The sequence below is a fragment of the Dioscorea cayenensis genome, chromosome 18 (genome assembly GCF_009730915.1).
Source record: "Dioscorea cayenensis subsp. rotundata cultivar TDr96_F1 chromosome 18, TDr96_F1_v2_PseudoChromosome.rev07_lg8_w22 25.fasta, whole genome shotgun sequence".
NCBI lineage: Eukaryota > Viridiplantae > Streptophyta > Magnoliopsida > Dioscoreales > Dioscoreaceae > Dioscorea > Dioscorea cayenensis.
In genome coordinates, this window is record NC_052488.1 from 19,256,274 (window position 1) to 19,277,088 (window position 20,815).

Here is a 20,815-nt window from a genome sequence, read left to right on the forward strand (position 1 = left end):
CATGCACAAATTTTAGTGAAGTGGGAGTGGAGTTATGCACATATAAATGTTGGAACTGCTACATAAAATCACTATTTATATTTTCAGAGATGTATCATCATATGTAATTTAAATTATTATTATTTGTGAAAATTTTAAATTTTTACTATTTATGAAGAATTTTAATAAGATCTGACTAATTGATGATTGGATGGCTAGTTCTTTTATTTAAAAATTTGACAGCATTACTAATTTACTACTAAAAAATGGAATAAACAATAGCCAACTAGCAAGGGATACATTTGCCAAGATGGAGTTATGATTCTTTGCACCATGAAAGTGACCATAGATAAGAGTAGGGGTGGCAAAACCGGTTAGCGGGTCATGTTCGTGTCGGGTTGACCTGTGAATCTGACACGTTTAACCCTGACACGAACACGACACGATTATTAAACGGGTAATTTTTTAGAACACGAACACGATACGTCTAAAACCCGTGGCGACACGACACGACACGTTTAACACGTTTAAGTCTTAAACAGGTCAATACGACCTGTTTATCTGTTTAAAACACGACACAACACGACACGTTTAACACGCCACACGACACGACACGACACGAATTTTTAATCAAAACATTTTTTTTAAAATCCAAACTAACATTAAACATAAAATACTTAAACATCATATTTGCCATGAGAATAATTCAATTAATTTATCAAGTTTACTATCAGACACATTTACCTATTCATATTAAACGGGTTAACCGTGTCATATACGTGTCAACCCATTTATGATACGAACCCGTTTAATTTAAGCGTGTCATAAACGGGTCGACCCGTTTATGACACTAACCCGTTTAACTCAAACCCTCCTAAGATCGTGTTGTGTTGTATCGTATAGACGTGTCATGTCAAAAATTGCCACCCTAGATAAGAGTGTGGAGAGTTATGAGTATTTTTTATGGGTTTTTGTGAAGTAAAACAAGGCATGTAACATGGTCAATTGAGTAGTAAAAATTATAGTGATTTGATTGGTGACTTATTTTAAGAGTTTGGTTCTTTGAGAGAAATCCACATGCAATTCCTCATGAGCCACAAGTTCTGGTTCTGGACCAAAATTGAGGCTCTTACTTCTATTACATGTATGTTATCAACTTGCCATTGCTTTCTTCACAGGCTGGAGTTGCCTTGTTGGCTGATGGAGGCTGCCCATCTTATAGGTTTAATTTTTTTAGTGTCTCTAATTTTCTTTTGTTGTTTCTTTTTATTGTTGTTTTAGTGTTTCAGTTACTGCATAGCTCTGTTTCTCCTCTGTTTCTCCAAAAAAAAAACTTGCCATTGCTAAAATGGCCAGTAAAAAAGGGATTTATTATTTATTTATTTTTGCTTGCATAGGCCAACAGCCAACTAGAATGAATAATTGTTATTATATATATATATATATATATATATTAATGTACCAGCAGTTTTTTTTAACGAATTCATAATTTATTCATTCAAAAACAAAAGTCTATTCATAAGCAAATTTGGTTATAGCAGCTCAGATTGTCATAACTTATAACTTATATAATAATAGAGTGACAATTTATTATTCTTAAGGGTTTAATTTGATTCTTTTATAATTTAATAATTGAGATTTATAAATTATTTATATTTATCTATAAAATAAAAGTTTTGTTAGCAGGAATGAATAATACAATAAATAAAAAAAACCACAAGGGCTACATAATAGAAGAGAGTGATACAAAAGATAACAACAAAAATACTCAAAGAAAAAATAAAGAAAAAAAAACCATCCATTAAATTAGGTGAAGATAATAACACATAAAAATTAGGAGCTAAGAAGAAATAGCCCCAAAAAAAAAAAGTGAATGGCATCATCTCTTGAGATGACTCCAAGTCATGACTTGGGTAGATCCATATACTCTTTTGGATCACTTTGATTATCTTTTCATAATTTCAAAAAGTCAGAACTTTTTTCAATAATATTAAGTAATTATTCTAATTTAAGTTTTTTTTTTTTTCACTTCAAACATACGAATGACTTTGATTATGACTATGATTGGAATTACACATTTAAAGAGATAATTTTCATTCCAAATACATATAAAAAAAAAATCCCAATTAAAAACTGTTTATTCCCGTGCGCACAGTCTTATCCTGTATGTTTTTTTAATAGTTTATAATATCTTCTTGATTTCAAAGATATTTTGGCAAGATAAAAAGATCAAGACCGTCCATCCTCATCATCAAGAAATTTTCCCAAGAAAGTGGGCCCTTTCCCATCTTTCTCCAATGCTTAAAGATAAGAGAGAGATAGAGAGTAAGAGAGAGACCTCTTCATCATCCAAGAAAACAAACAAAGAGTAAAAACAAATTAAGGTGACAACAATGGCAATCCTGGTTCCAAACTCTCACATGCTATACAGAGATGTTTTGCATAGAGATCAGCAATATTATCAAGGATCCAATGGTGGAGGAGGAGGAGGAGGAGGATGCACATCAGTGGCAGTTCAGTTTGGGAGGAGATCAGTGTTATCAAAAGAAATGGGAAAGAGGAGGAGGAAGAGAAGAGAAGCTGTCAAAGCAATGGGGTTCTGGCAAGATGTAACAAGCAACAGCAGCAGCAGCAACAGACCAAGCTCAATTGAAATGGATGCAATCACATGCATGGATGATTTGGATGAAGCCTTACGTCAGGCTCAGGAATTATCTCGCCCTATTCTCATTGACTGGTTTGTAACTCTTTAACTCCCCCCCACACCCATGCATCCATATTTTTTTTTTTAAATATATAATGTTGCTAATATTGCGGCGGATATTTGTAAGTCTGTCTGATTTTTTTATAGTTATTTGATTCACAAATAAGAACAGCCCAACCAATACAGTGCAGTATATATTTTTCAACACAAATTTTTTTTTTTCGATTCAAAATAATTTTGGTTTTTAGTTTTTTAAAACAATTTATGAAGTTATGGTGTACATTGTTTTTATAGTGAATTTTCATGAATCAAAGATTTTAAATGTATTTTTTAAGATTGTTAAAAATTATTTTTTTTTTATTTTAACTTATAAGTATATTTTTAAATTTTTACTGTAAAATAATCGGTTAATATGTTAGTTAATAATTTTTTTTTTTGTTAGAACAATCAAAATGTTGTATTGTGCATTATTACAAATATTTGCTTTATGTGAGTTATAATTAGAACTTCTTTTACAATTTAAGGAAATTTGAAGATGCTCTCTGTTTGGCATTTGTGATAATTTAGTGCTTTCTTGTGTAAATCTAAAACAGATGTTCTTGTGACTACATTAAATATTTTTTTTTAGGTAAATTTTGATTCATGCACTGTTTTATTGGGGTTCATGAAGTTAAAATACATCAGCCTTATGTTTGTTTTGTGCATATATACAACTAGATGTTTTGAAGCATTATGAGTATTAACTTCTTTCTAAGATATTATATTTTGTTTATCTTTATTAGTTTTGCCCAATTAGTCTTATCAATTTAATTCTATTAATTGGATACAAACCAAACACATTGTTATCTTATGTCTGACTCAACCAAAAACTTAAATTAATAAGATAAAAAACCTAAACTTATATATTCAAATCTATATTTTTTAATTTGCTAATGTAAGAGTATTAAATTACTCTAATAGATTATATACTTTAATGTCTTAGTTTTTTTTTCAATTGGGATGATTGCTTTCGAATTTTCAATAGATTAGAATTTGCTCTCTTGTTGAAGATGAACCTTTGCTTAATAATTAAATATACATGATTTATGTTTATATTTTATGCTTAGATATTAAACTCAATCTTGAATCAGGGAATTGAAACTCCTGTTTTTCTAACAATATAAAACAAATTCAGTCAATTTGAACTTTGATTAATCTATTATATTATTAACTGCAGAAAATGTTAGAAAAAGAATAACTGATTACAAACACTTGGCTTGTATTATATTTGTTTTGGAAATCATACTTTAACTAGAACAGGTAACAACTCACCCCACCTCAAACAATGAATTAGAATAAATATACATGAATAAACTTAATAAAATTTCAATTTTTGCACTATCTTTAATTAATCCATTTTTTTTTTTTTTTGTTAGGATGGCTTCTTGGTGTAGGAAATGCATATATCTGAAGCCCAAATTAGAAAAGCTTGCAGCAGAGTTTCATCCCAGGTTAGGCTGAGAATTACAATTAAATATCATATTAATCACATTTTTTATTTTCAAAATTTTATAATAAGTTGCTAATTATCTTTTTTTTATAATTTGATTAATTAATTGCAGAATAAAATTCTACTTCGTAGATGTAAACAAAGTTCCTCAAACTCTTGTGAAACGTGGGAATATTTCTGTGAGTTTATTCTTGGAATTAATATTTATTTACAACTAATTCTAGTAAATTTGAAGTTATAATTTTATTTTTGTATTTTTTTTTCTTTGTATGGATTGGTTGGGTGCTTCTCTGGATTATGTACAGAAAATGCCAACTATTCAGGTGTGTTCTCTCAATAACTTAATTACTTGTGAAGTTTTACATTATTTAAACATTTTATTTTATTTTATTTTATTATTAGGAAAATTTTTTTATTCCACACGGACCACACTCATTAGATAGGTAATCATATTTCGAGATAAATTAAATATTTGATCTCCATTTGCATGAGAAATAAATTTATTACTATCAATTAATGTGCCAGTGGTAATGAATACTAAATTTATGTATACATAATGAATTAATAACAACACCCAAACTAATTTTTATTTTTTTTTGAAAAGATAAATAAATCACTTATTAATCATTTTTTTATTCATTAAAATGCAGTGGTCTATAACTTTAAAGCATATACAAGTTGTAGGTTGATAATCAGAGCATTAACAATAAAATAATATAAATTATAATATAAATGCCGTATTAGCACATAACTATATAAAATAACAAAAATGTGAGCACAAGATAACAGCAAAAACAATTGAAGTCAAGTCTTAATCTTAGATTACAAAATAAATAAATAAATAAATAAAATAAAAATTGTGGTTGTGGGGCCATTTATAAGATGTTAAATAGTCACACATATAAAAACTAAAAAAGTACCACTATGATTTGATAAGGATCCACATCGTTTAACATATTCAATTATGACGAATTAGGTAGAGAAATGGAGCCATAGAGTCAGCTTTGCTTTTAAGCATTGTCCCCCCTTGAAATTCTTTGGCCTTAAAAAAGTTTAGAGGGGGTGGTTTTATTTTATTTATTTATTTATATAATTTACCTTATCTTTGGAATAAAAGAATCTAACAAGGACTTTATTGCACATGTAGCTGTGGAAAGATGGAGAATGGAAAGCTGAGATAATTGGTGGGCATAAAGCTTGGCTTGTCTTAGATGAAGTCAGGGAAATGATCCAAAATAACTTGTAATAATCATTTTGTATTTTTGTATTTTTTTGGGTTTTTTTATCATAAAATTTGTATATATATATATATATATATTTAATCAGTAGTTATGAAGAGATGAGTATATTTGTTTAACATAAATTACCAAACAGTTAAACAGGGTAAAAATTCCAAATTGACTGATATTATTCAAGGAAAAAAGTTGTAATTTTAGGGAACATTATTGGAAGATGTTTATAGCAGCACCTGCAGATAAGAAAACCATTGGACAAAATCTGGATATACAACCTTCAATCAGGAAAATTCAGATGCAGATTTGCATCCTTGAAAACAGATTTTTTTTTTAAAAAAAACAAAAAAACAAAAAAAGTCTAGATTTGTTCTTTTCCCAGGCGCAAATTGGCATCGACCGACAGGTACTGTACATTATCTGCAAGAACACAAACTATACCAGAACTTAGTAAATTTCAAAATAGATTTTGCAGGTGATATGTATCAAAGTAAAATGAGGAGTAAAATAAATTTTGCAGGTGATAAATGAGTAGAGGCTCGCTGAGAATTTATGACACTCTTGAACAGCAAACAATAAACTAGCCCAATAGATAAAAGATCCCCTTCTAAGCAGGGATCACTAATTCCCAGCTGTGTGCATGCACTTAGACTATTGCAATTGTCGCATTTGAAAAAAAATAAATAAATAAATAAAAACTACAACGAGGTGATTGGCAGACTGGTGCTTCACTAGTAAGGAAAGGGTCCTATTTAATGATAACTAGGTTCTCATCAAGAAGCAAAGTTAAACAAGAAACATCAACCGACAAGGCAATATTAAATAAGTGGAGCCAACTCAACGAAAGTGACATTTGATGAAAAGCAGCCGGTAAAAGACTTTAGCAATTAGTCATTAGACTCATTACCTATGTTTACACCATGACAACAAAGCATACATTTATCCAACAACAATCAAAGGGCTTGTCAATGTATTGACATGATAATGAACCAATTCTAAACCACAATAGTTTAAGAATAATTCACAACGCGTGAAACACTGGTAGACAAGTCAAACAACTGGTCCTGAATGTGACCTGGAGATTCCCTGGATTTAAACAGTACAGTATCACAATGAAAAATCATGTGCTCAAACAATAAGAAATTATTGCTTTAGTACTGATTGTCCAAGGATGTCATCAAAGTTCACAAGAAACTGTGAGTTCACGTTTCCTAACGATGCGACAACAATGGCAAACTAAAAGCCCAATGATTTGATTTCCAGCAAGTTGGTTTATATGAAGTAATAAAATTCAGTGCAATTGTACATGTATTTATCTCTACTACCAAAACACTACGTCTCTTAAGAATTATAGACAAATACTCTCATTGTTTAAAGCCTGGAAAAACATTCTTGCAAAAGCTTCATCTTTTATTTATGCTAGAGAATGAATAATGATAAATATAATTGTGAAGTGAAGCATGTAATTCCCAAGTCTTCAATACTCCTAGTCTAGCATGCAACATAAGAATGATAATGCCCTAAATTTGAAGTTTTTGTTTCTCTGAAGAGCAAACAACAACTATCACATCTCTAAATGTAAATACTCAATGTCAACATTTTGCATTTGATGACACACACTCATCTCCACTGGTTGTACAAAGTCCAGGCCAGCATCAAGTTCAAGAAATCCCAATATGTAGTGATTGGCAATAAAAACCTTGTATTTTGAATCCAAGCTCATAAATTTCAGAATTCTAGCATTAGGAGAAAGCATAATAGATAAAAAGGTACCCAGAGGAGCACCAGTATCTCCCCAATGTCAATCACAATCAATGGAGGAAAAATAAGACCAAACTCTAAATTGATTCCTATTCAAGAACATGAATATCAATTAACAATCAAACAAAAAGCAATGAAAAAATGTGATTTTTTTTCAAGGATCATAAGCAAACAAAGATAGAGCTCAAAGTTCACCGCAAGAGATTTAAAAATAAAAAATAAAAATAAAAATAAAAATTGATACCTGAAACGCAGAAGAGCAAGAACCCCTACCAAGAAGATCGAATCCAGCAAGCACCAAGAGATTCAATCCAACAAGCCCTCTCTGATCTCAGAGATCACAATGTCGCCATCATCCTCCAACCATCGGGAGGACACCGTTTCACCGCTGTTCTCCATCCCCGTAGACCCAACCTCAACCCTAGCCATCCTCGTCGACGACTCCACGCCGACGACCCTCCTTCTCCTCCGGCGATTAAGGCTGCGCAGCATGTTGATAAGATTATCATCAGATCTAACCGACGAAGACGAGAGGCCACGGGGAGCGGAGGGTTCAAGAGGGGAGCGGCAGAGGGGGCAGGAGTCGTGGAGAGAAAGCCAGGGGACGATGCAATCAGAGTGATAGAGGTGGGAGCAAGGGAGGCGGCGGGCGGAGGAGCGGAGGGGGAGATCATCTTTACAGACGGCGCAGATGAGAGAGGATTCCGAGATCTCGACGGTGGGGATGGCGTCGATGGCGGATCGAGGGGCGGGGGAGGGACCGCAGACGCGGCGAGGAGGCGAGGGGGAAGGGGACGGGTCTTGGTCGACGGCGAAGTGGAAGTCGAGGTCAAGGTCGTCGGAGTCCGAGTTGGAGGCAGAGAAGGGGAGGGGGAGGGCGAGGGATAGGGAGAGGTCTTCCATGGATTCAAGGAAGTCACCACGGCAGTGAGGGCAGCGAGGAGGGGAAGAAGAAGGGATGAGAGAAACGCTCATATCGCATTCGTGGCACCAGAACGTCTGGGCGTGGACGGCGGCGGTGGCGGACGACATGCTCGCGATCAGCCGCACGCGATCCCAGTCTTCTTCTCTTTCTTCTTCTTCTTCTTCTTCTTCTTTAGCTTGTGGCGCTGCCTTTTGGCTTAGCAAGCAAGGGTGATGTCAACCATGGCGGATGTGTTTTGCTGAAAGGACCCTCAAATGTTACTTATTTGAAAGAAAAGTAAAGAGGATACGTTTCATAGCTTATAGGGGGTTATTTATAAATCTTGATTTTTAGTTGCACCCCTGAAAGATAGTTAAATTACTTGACATTTCTTTCTTTTTGGAAAAATTAATAGCCACTTTCTTTTTTTAATTATGTTTATATAATTTTTTTTCCAATAGTACATATCATTAAATATTATATATAATTGATTTTAATAAATAATTTGTTTTTCTTAAATAAAATATGTTTTTACTCTTTTTTATAAAATTTATATCGAATAATAAAGACAAAAGGTTGAATGACAAAGAATATTTGAAAAGTCAAGGATAGTGAGTAAGGACATTTCCATGGAGAGAGAATTGGGTGGCTTTTACGTACAGGGTGATATTTATTGACTAGCAGTTAAGGATGGGAGTGACTCTATGAATTGAGTTTGTATATTACAATATGACTCTTAACGTCATCCATCGTCGCTTTGGCCGAGTGGTTAAGGCGTGTGCCTGCTAAGTACATGGGGTTTCCCCGCGAGAGTTCGAATCTCTCAGGCGACGTATCTTTTTTCCTTTTATTTATGAAAAGAGTTGACTGGCTGACCTCTTTAATCCTCGATTAAGAGCCTTTAATTGAGATTAGACCAAATTTGGTATTTTCCTTATAATCCTAATTTTAAAATTAAATTATAACAAATTCATCTTTATAAAACATATGGAAACTTAGTTATACATAGAATGCGTGTTTTTTTTTTTTAATAATAATTTTGATTTTGAGTGATTTGCCAAACTATGATCATCGCTTAATCCATTGATAATAATATAGTTAACCTCTCCCTCTTTTAACCCCATAATTTAACTCTAATCCACTTTTCCAATCTCTCGTGATCCTTCTAGACTTTGTAACTCTATTTAGATCCTTCTAGACTTTGTAACTCTATTTAGATTATTAAGTATCTGGTTCATCCCCCCAAATTAACCCCAAAAAAAACATTCAATAATAGCTCCAAATTGTGGTCAATAAACAAAATTTCTAGTATGTTCTTATCATAATCAATTAATTCATACAAAACATGTGACTCGAATTATTATTTTACGTTTTAGACATTCAATAAATAAAAACTCTATTATTATGTACATGTTATATTTAAGGGATGTTTATTTAGTAGTATTTAAAACTCCTTGTAATTGAAATTATAAGATTTTTTAAAGTTGTTTAGTTAGATGAATTTAAAAAAAAATAACTAGAGTTGCAAATATTCTTTCAACTACACCTAAATTGGATGTAATTCCAAATCCAGTAAATTTTTTACAAATTACTAAATTATTAATTTTTTTAATAAAAAATAAATTACAATTTTTTGGGGTCAAATCAACCAAATATATTTATAACGCTCAACATTTACACAAAATAAGATTACCCAATGGTACTCCAGACATTAAATCCACTAACAACCTAACAAATCAACACTAAACAACAAAGCCCTATCATTCACCGATTAGTAAACTCCATTTGATCTCCTACACCAATCAGTAATCTCCATCCAAAGAAAGAACTTTACTAATTAATGTAGAAAGCTATATGAATCCCCACCATCATTATTACTACTCCACTTCGTATAACTCCGTAAGTATCCAAACAGCTAACCAGAGCACTCCAAACCATGTCATCCACTAAGCATGAAGTGTTGAAAAAGTTAGCCAATTATCATGAGTTTTTTATCAACCAAAGACTCGGGATAAAATTATTACACCTGACATCCACTAAAACTCCCCCCAATTATCCTAAGTCTTCTATCAACCAAAGACCAATAATCAATTGTGATAACTGCCTCCATTGAAAACTCCTTCTCTATCTCTATCCCCTTTAAAAGCAGAGGAAATCAGCTTCCCTGAAACCATCTCTCCATAATTCCATTATCATTCAAAATAAATGATGAACGATTTAGATACTTCAGCAACATTATTTCCCTGATCTTTCCAAAAAACTTCATCCACAATAGCTCTTTTTCCTTGAAAAATCAAGCATTTCCGTGCCCTCCAAAGTTGTTCTCATCATTCGAGCCAGTAGAGACTTTCCGGTAGCTTTTTGAGAAAACCAACTTATTTCTCTAGCCTATGGTAGAGGTTGTCTTCCCACTTTAATGGCAATCAAAACTCTACTCCATACCTCATGAGAGAAAACACATTCAAAGAAAAAATGCTCCACTTTCTCTGTAGCAGAATTACAAAACAAACACCCATCTGACTCAATGATTCCCCATCTCATTAATTTCTCTCTTGTGAGCATCCTTTGCTGTAAAGCTAGCCATAGCATAAAAGAGTGCCTAGGTAAATTGGTAGACGACCATGCCAATGTTGCCCAACAGACCTTTGACTTGGGTTGTATTAGTGAATTGAAAATACTCTTGCTATTATATTTGCCTTGCTTGTCAATTTTCCATGTTATACAATCTGGTATAATACCAAGAATTGCATAATGGTCACAAAGGAAATTAAATATTCTAGCCATTATGGGATCCCACTTGGCTGGTATCATCCACCTTCCATTTACCCAATAATCACATACAATAGTATGTTTATCTATGTATTGTTTTCTTAAATTGACCTCAGGGAAAAGATCAATGATAGATTGACCATCACACCATGGGTCAAACCAAAAGGAGAATTGTTTTCCATCTCCAAGCTGATAGTGAAACATGGTTTTTGCTTTCTTTCTAAGTTTCAATAAATTCTTTCAATTCCAGCTATTATCAGCCTTCTTAGTGATGCCCCAGAAACTAAGCCGTCTCAATTTAGTTTTGGCCACCCATATTGCCCAAAGAGTTTGTTTTCCTTTGATCAATTCCCAAATGTGCTTCAATTGTGCTATCTGATTCCAAACCTGCACAGGCTTAATACCCAAGCCACCATAAGTTTTCATCTGACACACCACATTCCAAGCAACTAAGCCTCCTCTGCTAGAGCTCTCTGAACGATGCCACAGAAAATTTCTGCACAATTTTTCCATTTCAGAAACAACCAATTTTGGTAAGATAAAGACTGAACACCAATATACATGTTTACTTGTTAACACTGAATTAACTAGCTGTAACCTGCCTGCATAGGAGAGTGTCTTTACAGTCCATGACGAAATTCTAGCAGTAATTTTTCCTACAAGATCTTGACAATGTGCTTTTGTCAATTTAGTAGATATAAGTGGAAGCCTCAAGTACTTAACAGGAAGAGTCCCCTTCTTAAATCCCAACAAATTGATGATATGTTTCTTTTCAAACTGACCTACTCCAGAGAAATAGACTTCACTCTTCTGCAAATTAGGCTTTAGTCCTGACACTTCTTGGAAATGCTTCAAAGTTGCATTAATCATTCCAATAGAAGGAATATCACCCTTTGCAAATACAAACAAGTCATTTGCAAAACATAGATGTTTGAATTTAAGCTCCTCACAATCTCTATGATATTGAAAACCATTCAATGCCATTTTGTTAAAGCATCTAGTCAAATACTCCATGCACATCACCAATAAAAGTGGAGAAATGGGATCTCCTTGTCTTAAACCAACTTGCCCAGGAAAATACCCTTCCAATTTCCCATTGATAAGTACTGAAAACATGCAAGATCTAACAGAACTCATGATAAGCTTTATAAAATGATCTGGAAATTGAAAAGCCAACAGAACTTCTTCGAGGAAATCCCAAGATACAGAGTCGTAAGCTTTTTGCAAATCAATCTTCATTGCACAACACCCCAATTTCTCTTTATGATACCCTCTAATTAGCTCATGAGCAAGCATTATATTATCTGATATCACTCTGCCTGGAATAAATGCAGATTGGTTCATATGAATTATATCACCAAGCACACCTCTTAATCTGCCTGCCAAGATCTTGGAGATTATTTTATAAATCACATTGCAACATGAGATAGGTCTATAGTCAGTGATTTTTTGTGGATGTAAGACCTTAGGAATCAAAGTAATGACTGTAGAATTAGCTTGTTTGAGCATAGCCCCATTAGAAAAAAAAACTCCTGAACTGCAGAAAAAATCTCCTGACCAAAATGTTCCATGTCTTCTTGAAAAAATAGCTATTGAAACCATCTGGACCTGGGCATTTATTATCCTTGATACTCCACAGAGCTTCTTTAATTTCCTTCCCTGTAGGCATTTGACATAATAATACACCATCTCCAACAGCCACAATCTTTTCATGGAAACCACTTCTATCAAAACATCCTTCCCTGGCTTTTGAAGTACCCAGAAAATCCTGAAAGTATGCTACTATAGCATCCTTGATTTCATTCCTGTCTATACATATATCACCATTTGATAAAATCAGTTGATTAATATTATTTCTTGTTTTTCTTTGTTGCAACAATCTAAAGAAGAACTTGGAATTTTGGTCACCAGCATGAACCCACTGGCATCTAGCCTTTTGCTTTAATAAGCTCTCCTCCCAATTTAATAATTTCTGTAACTGACATATCAAATTTGCCTCTTCCTTTTGCATTCCAACATTAAAAAGATCAGATAGTAACATACTTCTGATTCCCTCCAAATTCTGTTTGCAAATAGACACTCTCCTTGAAATATCAGCAAAGTCTCGTTTATTCAAACATTTTAGCTCAGTTCTCAGCAATTCCAATCTGCAGTAAACTCTGTACATGTGGCTTCCTCTAATTGGTGTATTCCATATTCTTTCAATAATAGCAAAAAAATTGGGATGATCACACCACATATTGAAGAATCTGAATGGGGACTTTATATTTTCTTTTGAACCATGTATATCAACTAATATTCCACAATGATCTGATATACAATTACTTACTATACTGCACACAAGGTCTTTCTTCCTTGAATAAAAAGCTTGATTAGAAAAACACCAATCAAGTTTCCTGTAAATTCTTCTCTCCCCTTCTTGATAATTAGTCCAAGTGAACCTTGGACCACTACTTTGAACCTCCACCAAATTTAAACCCAAGATCCAATTCTGGAATTCACTTGCTGCTTCCTTGTTAATTGGAATTCCACCAATCCTATCTTCATTGCTACTGACAGAGTTAAAATCACCCTGTATAAGCCATGGAGCTTGTAGATCAATTCCAATTCTTGTGAGCTCTCTCCACATCTCCCTTATTACAGTTGAGTTATAAGATCCATACACACATGTCCAGAATATGGTTTCCTCTCCCCAAGTAATTTTGCAATGAATGAATTGCAAATGCTGTTCTATGACCATTAAGTTGTCATGTGTAGTATCATATAGAACCCAAATCCTCCCCTGATTACTCATCGAGTAGTTATGTACTATATTCCATAGATTCAATTTTAGCTTAGGCTAAATATCTGTTAGATGCTCCTCCTTGACTCTAGTTTCCAGAATTCCCAAAACAGAAATCTTATACTTAGCAATCAGACCCCTTACTTCTGATTGCTTTAGAGGACAATTAAGTCCTCTAATGTTCCAGGATAAAATCATCCCTTAACATTCTTGGTAGGTTGACATGCCTGCCCTTCCTACCATCTTCATTTGAATTTTTCTCTTTCTGTACAAGATCCTCAATCCTAGGATCAATTCCATCTAGGATGCCAAAACTATTGCTACAACTTGCTTTACCCCTACTAGCAACTTTGTGAACATTCACCTGGTTAGCTGGAAATTTACTTCCCAGCTCTACACCAGATCTCATGTTACCACCATTCTCCTTTCCTCCAATTTTTCCAAACTGCTTTGAAGATTGCTGCAACTTAGACTTAAAAGCATTATTATTAAAACTTACTACCTTCCCCTTAATGATCTCTTTCCATCTAGCATCTATGGGGGCTTATTTGTTAAGACTGCCAGATTGAACATATATATTATCTGGACCATCCTTTATATTTTGAGTAACCAAATTATCCTGATTCTTAGCTCTTCCAGCTTCTACAGCTACTCCAGCTTGCCTCTTAACCTTCCAAACCTCCTTCCCTAACTGTCCTACCCTGCAATCCTGTTGTAAATGGCCAAAGTTCCTACATTTAGAACATATAATAGGCTTCCACTCATAGATAACCTTCTGTTGGAAAACCACTCCTTGTTCATCAACCAGCTCAATCATTTCTGGAAAATCTCTAAAAAAGTTCATCTCCACTAGAATTCTGGCAAACCTCATCTTCATTTTCAATACAGTGCATTTATCACAGTAGAGAGGTTTCCCATACACACTTCCAATTTTACTCAACATGTTAACAGACCAGAATTCCCATGGCAACCCTAGGAGTTGTAACTATATAGGGAGAGTATATTCAACAGTTTCCATACTCATTCTCGGGTGCCATTTCTTCAACACAATGGGGTGATTATCAAAAGTATAAGGACCATTCCGTATCACTTTTTCACAACTCTCATGATCAGAGAATTGAATTAAAAACAGCTCTGAATTTACCCTCGATACTGAGAACACACCAAACTTCTTCCATCTAGCTTGTAAGAAAGCATTATATCTTTCCAATCTTGGTTGTAATCCGTAAACACAAGCAACCATAGCATTCCTCCAATGATGTTCCTCTTGAATTGCCTCCTCAGAATGAAATTGGAAAACTCTTTGTCCATTAGAAACTGATGGAGATATGAACTTCAGATCACTACCCTCTTCCGTAATCCGATTATCAGCAAACAGAGAATTCCATGGCTTAGAACCTCCCTTTTGATTCAATCACAGAGTCTCATCCATAGCATCAATCCTAGAATCAACATTCAACATACTAGCATTCTTAATTGAATTCACATTCACAAGGGGATTACCAGCAAGGATCGTCTCTGATTCCTTAATTGGCAACTCCATTGTTAGGGTTGAAATATCATCAGCAACATGATCTTCCACCTCTTCTACATCACTCACCACATCCAGATGTTGCCGCAATTGGTCTCCCGAAGATTTAACACCACTAACAACCGCAAAATCGTTTTGGATCACCTGCTTTCGCCGTCGGCCTCTTCCTCTCGCCATGGGAGCGATCTCAGCGTGTGCGCCAAGGAAGAAGAAGCCTTATTATTATTATTAGTTTATAATAAATTACAATTTTAAATAGCATAATAACAACTAACAAAAATAAACATTATTAAATAATTAAAGGGTCATTATTCCATAAGTTAATATGTATTTTTTTTTGTGAAAATAAGCATTTATACCGCTAAAAAAAAGGGAGCATTCATAAATCTTAATAGAATAAGTGCGTTCAGACACACAAATAATTGGACTACCCATATATAATCATCATTCATAATTCAAAGAGTAATGCTATATAGCCCGAAGTTATTTCACAAATTCATCACACAACTAAAGTGGCATCTGAATTTCTCTCTCCTAGTCAGCATATAACAAAAAAAAATAAATTCATGATTTCAAGGTTGGCAACACTGATCGTTTTTTTTCCCACCCACCGCCACACTTCTCGCATCATCATTAGCCGCCTATCAACTGACGACCGCCGCCAGCCCCGTCAACCACACCCCAACCGATAACCGCCACCCGTCAATCGACGCAGGTTTGATGCTACCGTTGCTTGTCGCCAGCCGCCATCAATAACACATCCAGCACTTCTTTCCAACCACCCGCCAAACAACGTCGGTCGATCACCAACCAACGATCATTAACCATCAACCACTACTCATCACCATCTTGTCTTCGCACCATCATCAAGCTAGTTGCTTCATCTTCAAGTCCCCTGTTTGCCACTGGCCGTCTACCGCCCATCAAAAGATGCTGTAGCTCCAATAGTAGCATCACCAACTGCATTTACATCAAATGACTAAATATACTTCCTCATCCATTTCCATATTCATCCCAATCCCATTCAGACAAAAATTTCATTTTTAATGACATGATCTCAATTCAAGAGCTAACAATCACCAAATAACTAAAAAGGTTTCACAATCACATGAAAATTTCAAAACAAAATCACTGATAAGTCTTTGACTACTGAATTAAGCATAAAAACATGATTATAGGGTAAAAATGGGGTCTATTAAGAGGGATCCAGCCATAAATACGAGAGATCAATACTAGGGAATGGAAGAGGATGAAAATGGTGAGGGCAAGGATGATGAGGGAGGAGGAACTGAAGACAGTGTTGAAGAGGATGGGGCCGTAGTTGGCGATGACGACGGAGTAGTAGGAGCCGCCAACCAAGGCGAGGACAAGCAGGATCACGACAGAGCCGAGGCCCCGCAAGGCCTTGTAGAACCTGAAGACGTTCTATGCCATTGCCGGAGCAGAAGGCGGCGGCTATCTGTTGACGGGCGGCTATCGGTTGACGGGCGGCTAAGGGCGATACCAGAAAGGTGACGGTAGGTGGAGAAAAAAATTAGGCCTGCCAGCTTTGAAATCAAAGAATTCATTTTTTTTTGTTATATGCTGACTAGGAGAGAGAAACTCAGATGCCACGTTAGTTGTGCGATGAATTCGTGATATTACTTCGTGCTATATAGCATTACTCGTTGAGACTTGCGCTATGATTACTGAATTTTTTCGCTTTAAATATGATTAACAATATAGTTATAAAATCTTCCAAGTTTCTAATTTTTTTTTTCAGAACAAATGAATTAGTATTTGACTTAAAAAATTAGCCAATAAATGCATCTCCCACCATCTTCTAGACCCTTCCAAATCCCTGGAACACTCCAGAGCTCCTCTCTTTCCTCCTTTCTTATTGCGCCTCATTCCCATTTTCTCGCCATCCAACGTTGAAGCTTGAAACCCTAGTTTCCAGATCTCTATCCTTCTCCAAACCCTAACAATGGCGAAGTATGGCGAGGGGGACAAGCGCTGGATCGTTGAGGAACGCGCCGACGGTGCCAATGTCCACAACTGGCACTGGGCGGAGCGCGACTGCCTCGAATGGTCTCGTTCTCTCCTATCTTCTCTCCTCTCCGGTCTTCCAATCCTCTCTGGCGAGGGTGGTCTCACGATCAAGACGAGAACCCTTGACCGCCTTGATGGTGAGGCCTATGTTAACATTCGGAAGGGGAAGGTCATCCCTGGCTATGAGCTCTCCCTTACCCTCTCGTTCGATGCGGAGGCAGGAGGGGACTCTGATGACTCTGCCTCCCTTGCCAAGTTCTCTGGCACTGTTGAGATCCCGTACCTCGCTGACGAGAACGCCGATGAGGACCCTGAGGTCAAGGTCTCTCTACGCGAAGAGGCCGGACCGATTGGTACTCGGATCAAAGAAGCGTTCCTCGCGAAGGGAAAACCTTTGATTCTCGAGAAGGTTAGGGTTTACGTGCAGGCCATGGCCAAGGGTGGCCCGGCCAAGGATGAGCTCGAAGTTAAAAAGCCTGCTTTGAAGAATTCTACTACTTCTTCTGCTGCGCCAACAGCGCCGATCAAGAAGGAAGAGAAGAAGGAGAAGAAGGGGAGGGAGGGGTTCAAAACGATTTCGATGACAGAGAAGTTTAATTGTAGGGCACAAATTATGTATGAGATTTTGATGGATGAGAATAGATGGAAGGGCTTCACTCAGAGCAACGCGAGGATCAGCAAGGAAGTGGGTGGGGAGTTCAGCTTGTTTGATGGATCGATCACGGGAGTGAACCAGGAGTTGCAGGAAGGGAAGCTTATTGTTCAAAAATGGCGATTTGGGAGCTGGAACGATGGAATCTTCTCCACTGTATGTTTGTCACTAGGGTTTCAAACTGCATTTTTTTTTTCTTAAAGATGGTTATGTAGGTGTTATAGATTGATTGTGCTTTGGGCAATGCAGGTGAAGCTGAGCTTTGATGAGCCTGAGCCAGGGTTGACCATTCTGAAGCTTGTGCAGACTGATGTTCCGGAGGAGGATAGGTTTGTATCTTTGTTTACCATTTGCCATTTAATGTTCTGTTGAAGATTTCTTTTTGTTATTTTTCCTTTTTTTTTGTGTTTTGATGTATTAAGTTGAATGTGCTTTCGATGAATTTAGGTATGGGAACGCTACTGTGGTTGAAAACACAGAGAGGGGATGGAGAGAGTTAATCTTCCATAAAATCCGAGCTGTCTTTGGTTTTGGAATCTGAAGCTTTCATTAGAGACACCTGTGCTTTTTATCAGAGGTCCATTCATTGCTCTTTGCTTGTTGTGTCAAACCACATGAATTTTGACAGTACAAAACTCACGAATTGTTATGTTCTCTGATCCTCTTTTCATTTATATTGCTGGAAAACTCCCAGACTAGCGTTCTTGTACTTTAATGTGAAACTTCATATATTAATGAACCATATGTTGTTTCCATTGTGTTCATAGTGTTGCACTCTCCTTGTCTCTTCTTTGAATTTCTTATTTGCTGTGGTGATTGAGAGTGACGTCAAGTAATAATCATCTATTATTCTGTTTGCTTGCATTTTTGTTGTGTCCTTAAAATCTTTATTGCACAGTTTGTGTAAGTCTGAATTGGATACATTTCTACTAGGCTAGCTTCCTTCTGGATTTTTTTTCTTTCCAATTTCACCATAGAAATGCTAGTATCTAAGTGACAGTAGGAACATGGATTATGTCATATAGTATATGGTGATCTCTGTGCAACATGAGGGAAAATTGAAATGATACAAAGGGGGAGCAACGACGAAATAGAAGGGTATGTCTATCCCAAGGGGTCATATAGAATGAGGGGTTCTTTCTATATGTCTTGCATCTCCGTTATGTTCATGTTAAGTTGACTGTGCTGCATTTGCCATAAATGATCTCGTCCAGCTCATGATGATTTGCCCGAGATGGATCATTATGAAGTTTAAAGTTCAAATATGGACTTTGGACATTCGGTTGGAAGTTGGTTGTGAAGAAGTTGTGTGTGATAGGGTTTTTTGATTGTGGTTAGAAGCCGGGAAGGCTTGGTGTAGACCTTCATATAAGAAATTAGACTGCTATTGGAAAACTCTTGTTGGGGTTGGATGATGTTTCTCTCTGATAGTTGTGCCGTAATGTCAATTTATATATGTGTACATATGTGTGCTTTTAGGGTTTGGTTCTCAAGTTATACCTCTTTTAAACTAGATTATGCTTCTTTAATGAAACGGTTACCGTCGAATATGTATATACTCTGCTGAAATTTGATTAACATTTTTTAAGAGGACATGGTTTGATGTAGTTATTATGAGTTTGTCAATGAGGAATAAGCTTTGTGAAATTTCTGTTCATGGATATTTTATCGGCTTTGATTTAAGGATGTTGTCCTCGGGATAAAACCGGTTGCCTAAGATTAAAATGTTCTAAAAAGTGTGATCATTAATCTCTTAGTCTTTTTTTATTGTGATGATATCTAAGGGCAAATCTAATAGCGCATTTAATCATGAATCTCCTAGCCTGATTAATATGAGGATACTAACCGAAGGATAATATTAGTTGCTTTAGGCAGGATGTTTTGTGAATCTCATTGCTTATTTGTTTTGATTATCTCAACCTAAGGGTAAAGCCTATGTCTATTGGTCTATGTCTACAATGTGTCTAATTCTGTTTCTAAGAAGAAGAATTCATGGTAGGGGGCAAGAAATGATACTGGTGCTTTACCTGGAAAAGAACGCAGCATGAGAATGTGTTGAGTGAGGAGACAAAATGAGTTGATTCATGTGATACATTTCAGTTGCTTGTATATACAGTGTTGTGAATATTTGGAAGGTAGTCATCTTTGGTGCAGCTGTTACTCTATTTGATCAAGCAATATGATGCTCCACGTTTCATTATTAGTATAGAATTCTGTACTAAAGGTTTGAACTAATACTTTAACACTAAATGAGGTATGTGAACCGTCTGTGTATGAATTGAATTGGATTTGAACATGTTTCATGAAAGCAAAACAGTGTGATTTGGTTTGAGAGGGTGTTCCAGGGCCCCTCATAGGAATGTTCTTTCAAAACCTCCTTGGTATGTGGTTGTGAATTGCAAGTGTTATTATTTGCCGTTTATCACTTCATTGATTATTTCATTTTCCCTTAAATGAAAACCTCCTTTTATGCAAATTAAATGTTTGATGTATGAGTTGTCTTTGCAATGGTTTGTCGAACTTTAATTCATTATGTTCCTGGATCTCTTTTCTATTTACTCGTGTTAATGATTCCAAGTTTTTGTGTGTATATTTCTAGCAGAAATGTGAGTTAATGTAGTGGTGTGGATCACTCGGCTGTAACTTTTTATGAATGTAATTCCATACATTTATTCAAGGAAAATTGTTATATACACTCAGGTTGCTGCATTAACAGAGTTAAAACACAAGGGAATAAATAAACACAGGTGATAACTATCCTTTTTCAAATATTTTATTAACTTGTATAGCTTAATCATTTTTTTTTTAACCAAAATAACTAATAGAATGGTAGCGAACATCTTGGTTAATTTTTTTTTTTCTTTTTCCAAGTTGTTTGGAAAACGTCAAACATGAAATTTTTTTTTAAATGATTTATTTTTGTATAACCAATAATTTTGATGTTGATCGGATCTCAGGTATATAATTTTTAAAAATACTAA

General features: G+C 35.4%; 4 protein-coding genes and 1 non-coding gene across 6 annotated transcripts; 3 read left to right on the forward strand and 2 right to left on the reverse strand.

Annotated features, from left to right (window-relative positions):
- The first annotated feature begins 2,339 nt into the window (after positions 1–2,339).
- On the forward strand, positions 2,340–5,526 carry LOC120282549 (thioredoxin-like 3-1, chloroplastic). The gene is made up of 5 exons (XM_039289380.1): positions 2,340–2,716; positions 4,099–4,173; positions 4,285–4,351; positions 4,478–4,495; positions 5,320–5,526. The coding sequence occupies exons 1-5, from the start codon at positions 2,373–2,375 to the stop codon at positions 5,416–5,418; spliced, it is 603 nt and encodes a 200-aa protein (XP_039145314.1). The 5' UTR covers positions 2,340–2,372; the 3' UTR covers positions 5,419–5,526.
- Positions 5,527–5,647: 121 nt separating this feature from the next.
- On the reverse strand, positions 5,648–8,336 carry LOC120282548 (E3 ubiquitin-protein ligase MPSR1-like). 2 transcript variants are annotated; one of them, XM_039289379.1, is made up of 2 exons: positions 7,410–8,336; positions 5,648–5,824 (listed from the first exon to the last, which is right to left on the reverse strand). In XM_039289379.1, exon 1 carries the CDS (start codon positions 8,195–8,197, stop codon positions 7,472–7,474), a length of 726 nt encoding a protein of 241 aa, XP_039145313.1. In that variant the 5' UTR covers positions 8,198–8,336; the 3' UTR covers positions 5,648–5,824; positions 7,410–7,471. The 2 variants fall into 2 exon arrangements, with proteins under 2 accessions (XP_039145313.1, XP_039145312.1); XM_039289378.1 differs by having other exon boundaries at positions 5,648–5,839.
- A 484-nt stretch (positions 8,337–8,820) lies between these two features.
- TRNAS-GCU lies at positions 8,821–8,902 on the forward strand. The gene has a single exon. It is a non-coding gene; the product is annotated as a tRNA-Ser (tRNA).
- Positions 8,903–11,078: 2,176 nt separating this feature from the next.
- LOC120282880 lies at positions 11,079–13,632 on the reverse strand. Its single transcript, XM_039289714.1, has 3 exons — positions 12,438–13,632; positions 11,437–12,157; positions 11,079–11,334 (listed from the first exon to the last, which is right to left on the reverse strand). The coding sequence occupies exons 1-3, from the start codon at positions 13,630–13,632 to the stop codon at positions 11,079–11,081; spliced, it is 2,172 nt and encodes a 723-aa protein (XP_039145648.1).
- A 3,329-nt stretch (positions 13,633–16,961) lies between these two features.
- Positions 16,962–18,598, forward strand: LOC120281610 (activator of 90 kDa heat shock protein ATPase homolog). Its single transcript, XM_039288296.1, has 3 exons — positions 16,962–17,990; positions 18,084–18,163; positions 18,282–18,598. Exons 1-3 carry the CDS (start codon positions 17,118–17,120, stop codon positions 18,373–18,375), a joined length of 1,047 nt encoding a protein of 348 aa, XP_039144230.1. The 5' UTR covers positions 16,962–17,117; the 3' UTR covers positions 18,376–18,598.
- Positions 18,599–20,815: the final 2,217 nt, after the last annotated feature.